Source organism: Phoca vitulina, unplaced genomic scaffold (assembly GCF_004348235.1).
Source record: "Phoca vitulina isolate PV1807 unplaced genomic scaffold, GSC_HSeal_1.0 scaffold52, whole genome shotgun sequence".
Classification (NCBI taxonomy): Eukaryota; Metazoa; Chordata; class Mammalia; order Carnivora; family Phocidae; genus Phoca; species Phoca vitulina.
The window spans coordinates 1818331-1827268 of NW_022589755.1; the positions used below are offsets into that span (position 1 = coordinate 1818331).

Sequence of the window (8938 nt, forward strand, 5' to 3'; positions counted from 1 at the left end):
TGCACCCCTCTGCACCTGCGCCCTCCACACCTGCTCCCCTCTGCACCTGTGCTCCTGTGCCGCTCCGCACCTGCTCCCCTCTGCACCCGTGCTCCTGTGCCGCTCCGCACCTGCACTCCTCTGCACCTGCACTCCTCTGCACCTGCGGTCCTCCACACCTGTGCCCCTCTGCACCTGCGGTCCTCCACACCTGTGCCCCTCTGCTGCACCCGTCACCCTCTGCACTCCCGCCCGCAGCTGGAGCCCCCCAACCACATAGGTCTGGTTACTGGAACATGACAGCCCAAAACACAGCTGCTTCACTCAGACATTACTTATTCCTCACGATGACAGTGTGTGTGGACAATGCGCCTCGGCCCCACGTGGCCCGTCCACATTCAGGGGCACCCCAAGGGGAACACATGCTTAGTCTCTCAAAGGCCAAAGCGCAGAAGCCGCACGCGGCTCTTCTGCTCGCACCTCATTGGCCAGAGTGTAGTCACATGACCGCACCCCACTGCAAAGGATGCTGGGAAATGTACTCTTTGGCTGTGCAAGCATGGGCTCACCTGTGGCTTCCATTATTATGGCAAAGGAAAATGGATACTGTGTCCAGCACTGACCTGGTCTGTTATGTTAGCCTACCCAGAGCCAGGCCGTGATGAGTACGTGAGTGAATAAAGCTAGTCTCCAAGCCTGCATTCTCCCTCCCATTGACTAGAATCCCCTCCCCTTTTAAACAATATTTAGAATAATAGACATTTCTTGAGCATGGAGCATGTATGAGGAGCGGAGCTAATTTCTTTACCTATTTTCATCCACCTAATCCTCACAACTCCAGGACGTGGTACTGTATTATCCCCATTTTTAAGATAAGAGAATGGGGGCACAGAGTTCACGTCACTTGCCTAGGGTCACACAGATCCTAAGTAGCCAAGCCAAGATTCGAGCCCAGGCGGTCTGGCCCCGGAGCCTATGCTCTTAGCCATCATGGTATCGATGTGCCTCAGTGGAAACAGAGATCCCCAGGTGGCCATCCAACTGGCGAGTGAAAGGGCCGCTTCCAACATTCATAGCATCCCTTTGTTCATGCCTTCACATAACACATGAACACTCCAAGTGTGCTCTGTGGCCAAAAGAATGCTGTGTGAACACCACCACCACGCACGGACGGTCAGGAGCACACAGCCATGAGGGTCTGGCTGTGTGGCTCTCCGGTGTTGGGGCTCCTTCACGTGCCGGGTGGACTCTGGCTTGTCAGCTCACCTGCGGTGGCTTTTCTCAGAGGACTGGGGTGACTCGGCACTGCTCTACTATCTTGCATCGTCCCGAGGCTAGCCTGGGCAGAGCCTCACCCGTGGGGGCGGGAGAGGCACGAGACAGAAGGCAGTGCTGATTGCACAAGCATTTCTGAAGCTTCTGCTTCTGTCACACTTGGCCGACACCCCACTGGCCACAGCAAGTTCCATGGCCAAGCGAAGATTCGGAACAGGAGCGCGCTGCACAGCCCCGTAGCAGAGGGTGTGGATATGGGGCAGGGTGAAGGAGCCCAGGCCTTATTTGCAAGCTGACACAACACAGGACTCTGAACACAACCCAAACTTCTGTCGGCTTTCCACCTACTGTCCTGGGCCAAGTGAAGGACCAGGCCCTGGGTGAATACCAACGGGGCTTTGGGTTTCAGGAACCTGTGATCTTCAGGGATGTGGCCATGTACTTCACCCAGAAGGAGTGGCAGCTGCTGGAGCCCGCTCAGAAGGACCTGTACAGAGAGGTGATGCTGGAGAACTATGGGAACCTGGCCTCCTTGGGTAAGGACAGCGCCCCCACAGTTTGGAAGCCTTGGATGAGCTCCGCCCTAGGACTGGTCTCGCGCACTAAGGTTTGGTGGTATTGGCTTCCCTCTAAACCTGCGTCTGCTTTCGCGGTCTCGGGACAGCTGCGAGCAGCCTCGGAGGCACCGGCGTTGTAACTCACTCGCAACCGAAAGGGTCGCATGGTCGGCCCTGGGTGTTCCGTCCTAAAGTCTGACTTTTGCTCCGACTGGAGCTGGCTTCGGTCACGTGAGCACAGCTAAACCACTCGCAGTGGCCAGTGCAACAGGAAGAGGCTGATGGGCTGTCGTGCTCTTCGAGGGCGGGCTCTGCTTTCTGGGGACCATGGGGCTACCCCTCCATAGAACTTTGTGCTGGTGTGATGGGGAGGGGGAGGCTGGCAAGGCAGTTGCCCTACGCTCCCTCCGGAGGTCCTTTGTGTCACTGCGATATTGTCATTTAGAATGAGAAATATATATTTGATCTCCCTCCTGTTTCTAGCACAGAACTCCTAAAACCTTTTGAATTTCTGAACTGGTGAGAGGAATAAAGGTGTCTTTCGCTATGTTAATGAGGTGACTTTGGGATAACGCCTCAGGATGAGGACTGGTTACCAGGGGAGCCAACATTCAGTCTCACGCCCCTGACCTCTGGAGAGGGGAGAGGGACTGGAGGCTGAATCAGTCACCAATGGCCAATGATTTAATCAACTATGTCTATGTAATTAAGCCTCCACAAAACCCCCAAAGGACAGAGCTTCCAGGATGGTGAGCAAGTGGAGATCTGGGGGGAGGGGTGGCGTCAGAGGGCATGGACGTCCCACACCCTTTCTCCACACCTGGCCCAGTACATCTCTTCCACCTCCTGTTCCTGAGTTATATCCTTTTATAACAAACCGGTGATCTAGTGACTAAGATGTTTCTCTGAGTTCTGTGAGGTCCTCTAGCAAATTCATCAAACCCAAGAAGGGGGTCGGTTGCAACCTCCAATCCATAGCCTGTCAGTCAGAGGGACAGGTGACAACTTGGATTTGTGATTGGTGTCTGAATTTAGGGGGCGGGGTGTCAGTCTTGTGGGAACCTGTGGGGTGCAACCCTACCTCCAGGTAGTGTCAGAATTTAGTTGAATTTTAGGACCCCAGCTGTGTTGGAGAGAATTGCTTGGTGTGTGTGTGTGTGTGTGTGTGTGTGTGTGTGTGTGTAGGAAACCCACACTCTGGAGTTGGAAGCAGAACATAAACACACTTCTCTCTGTGCAAATTCTTGGTCTGGAATGGGCGTCTGGGAGGCATCCAGCACTTCTTTCCTTCTCTGGAGCAGGGTATCGGCTCTTCAAACCCAAGCTGATCACCAGGTTGGAGCAAGGAGATGAGCCCTGTGTCAAGGAGAGAGACGTCCCTCGAGCCCCCCAGCAAGGCGGTGCTGGGGTCAGCGAGAGCTGCATCTCCACCGGTGAGTAGGAGACGCCATGGCAGTCTCCACGAGAAATTCTCCCCAAAGGCGCAGCATGCGGAGGGGTGTAAGGAGAAGGAAGAAGCCTGCAGGGCGTGTTTCCTTCCAGGAACACTTTGCCGTTCTTCTGGCCTCTTGGGATCTCATTCCCGCACTCCTTCCTTCGCCACATCCTCCGTATCAGACTCGGGCTGCCATCAACTGACACCCTAACTCAGGGCCTTTGCACTGGCTGCTGGCTCTGCCCTCGGTCCCCTCCCCAGGGTTTTCCCTGATTGCTTCAGCGAGCATCTGTTCACTTTCCTCCTTGTATGCATGTGTCGATGTCTTCGTGGTTAAAAAGATGCTCACAGCAGTTCTCTGGTGCAGGCTGGTCTGGCACTGGACTTAAATCCTTAAGATTATCACCCCTGGGTAGCCCTCTGTTGACTTGGAAAAACAACAGCATGTTTCTGGGGCAGCAAAACTATCCCCCATCAGCATCCGAACCTCAAGAATATAGGAGAATTGAGAGAGAGTTTTTCCTTTAAGATAATACATGGAATTAAGGGGCGCCTGGGTGGCTCAGTTGGTTAAGCAACTGACTCTTGGTTTCACTCAGGTCATGATCACCGGTCCTGGGATCAAGCCCCATGCTGAACGCGGAGTCTGCTTAGAGTTTCTCTCTCCTTCCCCCTCTGCCCCTCCCCACCATGTGCTCTCGAGCACTCTCTCTCTCTAAAATAAATAAATAAAACTTTAAAAATAAAGATAATACATGGATTTAATAAGAATCCCAAATAGAGGGGCGCCTGGGTGGCTCAATTGGTTAAGCTTCTGCCTTCGGCTGGGGTCATGATCCCAGGGTCTTGGGATTGAGGCCCATATCTGGCTCCCTGCTCAGCTGGGAGTCTGCTTCTCCCTCTCCCTCTGCCACTCCCCCTGCTTGTGCTCTCTCTCTCTGTCTCTCTGTCAAATAAATAAATAAAATCTTAAAAAAAAAAAAAACCCAAAGAGTAACCAGGTGTTTTCATTAAAATAATAATAATAGTAAGCCTCTTTCTCATTCCAGCTTTTATTTCCCCAGTTTCAGTTTTTTTAAAGATTTTATTTATTCATTTGACAGAGAGAGAGAGAGAGAGCACAAGCAGGGAGAGTGGCAGAGGGAGAGGGAGAAGCAGACTCCCCACTGAGCAGGGGATGTTCATAGCAGCTCAATTCTTAATAGTCCCAAAGTGGGAACTCCCTAAATGCATATCAACAATAAAAAAGTTAAACACATTGTGGTATAGTCACATTATGGGACCCTATAAGCAACGCGAATGAATGACTTGCGACTGCACGCAACAATCCAGATGAATCTCATAGACAAAACAGTTGAGTGAAAGAAGCCAGACACCAAAGGGTGCATGCCACAAGGCTGCATTTATATAACGTACAAAAGGAGCCAAAGCCAATCTACGCTACTGGAGGTCAGGGTCTCGATTTTCCAAGAGGGAGAGGGTCATTGGAGGGAACGGACTGAGGGCTGGAGTCGGGGAGGGTGTTTCTAGGTTTCTGTTTCTTGATCTTAATCTTTGCGCTGGACACGTGAATGTGTTCACCTTGTGAATTCTCTCTTTTCCCCTAGCTAGACTCACAAAAATATGTTATTCCACTTATTTAAGGAGAGAATCACATCATTTTAGTGATAAGGGAACATTAAGAACTGACCATGCTTCTGGGGTAATGCATGGTCGCCGGCTCGCACAGGGTTCACGGACTATAAATGATAGCTTATAAAACAGTTACATTCAGTACGGAACATTCTGTATCACTTTTCCCTTCAATCTATAGATCAACTCTTGATTTATTTCTGGGACATTTCATTACTCATCTCTAAGTAATTATTCTGATATAGGATTTTTTTTTTCTATTTTCTGTGCCAACTCATTTCTGCATTGATTCTTTTTCCTTCTTTATTTCCATTTCATTTGAACTGGCTGTCTTTTCTTTTTCTATCCTTATTAGGATAGAGTCGTGTGAGCTTATTGTGATATAACATTGTGTAGACTTAAGGTGCGTAACATGGTAGTTTGATACATGTATATATAACGAAATGATTATGGCAATAAAGTTAGAGAACACCTCCGTCCCCTCACATAATTACCTTTTTTTTTTTTTTTTGGTGGCACGATGTGAATTCTAATCACACCACGCACTTATGATTTGTGTGCTTTTTTTGTATGTATTTTATACTGAGACAAAACATTTTCAACCAAAGATAAAGACAATGGCACTAAAAAAGAGAGAGATTTACATTCTGAATCCCTTTCAGACAAGAAGACAAGGCTTGTGCCGAAGACCACATTTCCAAAGCCAGGCATCTCTACGAGGCCATCCCTGGGGAAGGCAAAGGAAATGGCCCAAAGGGGTGCTAAGATGGAAAGGACTTTGGAAACTGAGGACAGGCCACTGAGGAGCAAGCAAAAAGCTGGCCCCAGGCTGGCCGCAGACTCGTGCAAAAAAATTCTCCCTAGAAAGAAAAGGCATGAATCCACGGCCATGACGAGATGCCCGGGTCGTCCACCACCACCAACAACATCACAGAGCACCCCTCGAGGAAAGAAGACCCTGAAAAGAGATATTAATGGAAAAACACAGGCGCCAGGCTTCCCAAGGCATGGTCGTCCAAGAATCCAAAGGGGGAAGGCACACTTTAAATGTAAAGAATGTGGGAAAACTTTCAACCAGACCCTCCACCTCATCGAGCACGAGCGGATCCACACGGGAGAGAAGCCCCACAAATGTGACGAGTGTGGGAAGTCCTTCCGGCACAGCTCCTACTTTTTCACTCACTATAGGATTCACACCGGAGAGAGACCCTACAAGTGTAAGGAGTGTGGGAAAGCCTTCAACAGCAGCTCCACACTGAGCAGCCACCACAGGACCCACACGGGGGAGAAGCCCTTCAAGTGTGAGGAGTGTGGGAAAACCTTCAAGCAGAGCACGAAGCTCACTCGTCACCGGAGGGTGCACACTGGGGAGAAGCCCTACCAGTGCAGTGAGTGTGAGAAATCCTTTGGCCGCAGCTCCTCCTTGACAGAGCACAAGAGAATCCACACAGGAGAGAAGCCGTACCACTGCAAAGTGTGTGGGAAAGCCTTCAGATGCAACTCTCACCTTTTCGAGCACCATCGGATTCATCAGGAGGAGAAGTCCTACCAGTGTGAGCAGTGTGGAAAGTACTTCCGGAATAGCTCCCACCTGTCGGAACATAGGAGGGTTCACCAGCTGGGGCCCCCGGAGCAATGCCGGGAGTGTGGGAGAACCTTCCGGCGCAGGGCGGCCCTTCTCAAGCATCAGAAAAGCCACGGAGAGAATCATACTTACCAGTGTGAGGGATGCGGGAAGGCCTTGCGGTGTAAGTCAAGCATTCAGAGACACCAGAGGATGCATGCTGGACAGAAGCCTTATGTGTGTTCTGAGTGCGGGAAAGCTTTCACCGACAGCTCTACCCTTACCAATCACCGCAAAATCCACGCCACAGGGAAACTGCACCCGTGCCCCAAATGTGGGAGGGCCTTCAAGCAGCTCTCGTCCCTGGTGCTCCACCAGAAAGTGCATGCTAGAAAGGGACAGTGAGCTCCCTGTGTGAGGGAGCCTTCAGCCAGGACCCACGCCTTCGTAATCCCCAGAGAAGTCACAATGACAGACGCAAACTGTGTGAGTGGAGATTCCCTGCACCTCTCATCAGAGGTTCCCTAGCCAACCAGGGGTCCTCATTCAGGGGACACCTCTACGTGGCCCCCACCTGAGACGTTTGGGGAGTGCCTGGGGATATTTTCGGTTGTCCCAGCCTGTTGGGGCCACTGGCAGTAATGAATAGAGGCCAAGAATCCTCCGAACCCTACGATGCGCCAGACACCTCCGTCTACAAGGAATGTTCCGGCCCCAAATATCAGTAGCGGCACTATGAGTAATTAAATTTGAGAAGAAATTCAGGAATAGTTTTCTGCGTGGTCCACTACAGTAACCACTAAACGGTGTGTGGCTATTTACATTTAAATGAACCAAACATAAATAAAAGGTAAAATGTTTTCTCAGCTGCACCCAGCCAGGATTCAGTGGCCAAACTCGCCGGCGGGCGCCGAATCAGACAGCACGAATAGAGAACGTATCCATTGTTGCAGAAGGTTCTGGTTGGGCCCTGGCTTGGATCTTTTATCAAAATTATCATGCAGCATAGCCCTGAGAAAGTGAGTGTGGGGTTCAGCCGCCAGAGATGGAAGGCGGAAGAGCCAAATGTCGTGCTCCATGAATGGCTTTGAGACTATGTTGGCCCCCATGGATGGTTCTGTGGGCACTCTGAAGTCTCAGGGCTGGCCAGCATCCTGCTCGCAGGACATCCCCTTCTGTCCGGAGCAGAACAGCCAGTAGATCGCTGAAAATGCTACTGATAAATGCCAGCATTTCCTGAGCACCTCACCTGCCGCACATGGTGTTGAGCACTTTACACAGCCTCCTGGAATTCTCTCTGGAGTCCTATAAAATAGGAACTATAAAATAGGTCCTATAAAATAGGAATCCCATGTTATAGCTGAGAAAATGAGGCTCAGGAGAGCTTTTTTTTTTTTTTTAAAGATTATTTCATATTTTGCACATAAATCAAGATCTGTCCTGCTATTTTTATATTCCATGCTTTCGAATTCATGTCATTCGAATTTTCACAAAATGTATCTTTAAAAAAAAGTATAGGTGTTTACATTTCTGTTCAGACTGCCGTTTTGGGCAGAGAGCAGCTTGGCTTTACCTATGGCAGGAGCAGGCACAGAGGAGACTCTAGATCAGGGGTGGGCAAACTAGGACCAACCCAGCCCGTGGCCTGTTTTTGTAAATAAAGTTTTATTGGCACACAGCCACGTATTGTCTATGACTGCTTCCACGCAAAGCCAAGTAATTACAACAGAGACCGGATGGTCCATTAGCCTAAAATATTTGCTCTGAGACCCTTGGCAAAAAAGTTGACTGATCCCTGCTCTGAACAGCTGACGAATTGAAATGAATAAGGGTGAAGCATGGGAGTGGTTAGCAAAGGAAGAGATAAACCCTCCAACTTTTGTGACTAGGACTCAGAGTGTAAAAGATATTCTGTATCTCATGTGCTCTCTCTCATTCTCTCTGTCTCAAATAAAAAAAAAAAATAGATATTCTGTATTGCAGTACAGCGCATGTGTGTGTATTTTCTACGTGTGTGTGAACGTATGTTTGTGCATACGTGAAGGATAAGTTTAAAGCAACACTACTTACCCTTATTGTGTGCACACACCAATTCTCTTTCACTTAAAAAGTGCTGGTCACAACCTTCTAAATCGATTTCACCAACCAACATGGGGTGCAACCCCCAGCTTGAAAAGCCCTGACTTGGTGACGGGACAATGTAACATCCTGCCTCCTTTTTGAGAGGTCAGACATCTAAGGCCTTCAAGCGGGTCAGTGGTTGGCATCACCGTTGGAGAATTTATCAGAAAGCAGAAAGTGGAGAGCGCCACCATGTTCAGGGTGTGACTTTGTGCTTGCTCCCAGAGCAGCTTGGTGGATAGACAGACCCAGGTTCTCTAGATTGCTTTCATGACCCCCAGAACATTTCCTTCCCAGCACTAGGAGATAGACTAAGGGTGAGGATGGAGGATCTCCAAGAACTCTGCTGGGGCTTTAAGAGGGAGCCATCTGGGG

The 8938-nt window shown here is 49.9% G+C and overlaps 1 protein-coding gene across 1 annotated transcript in view; it reads left to right on the forward strand.

The window, feature by feature from the left end:
• The window catches only part of LOC116622029 (zinc finger protein 883-like), a 15706-nt gene extending 8539 nt beyond the window's left edge, over window positions 1–7167 (forward strand). The window contains exons 4-6 of the mRNA XM_032388149.1: window positions 1664–1790; window positions 3113–3244; window positions 5541–7167. Of these exons, the coding sequence (XP_032244040.1) occupies window positions 1664–1790; window positions 3113–3244; window positions 5541–6847 (1566 nt within the window). The 3' untranslated portion in view covers window positions 6848–7167. The remainder of the gene's footprint in view (window positions 1–1663; window positions 1791–3112; window positions 3245–5540) is intronic.
• The last annotated feature ends 1771 nt before the right edge of the window (window positions 7168–8938 follow it).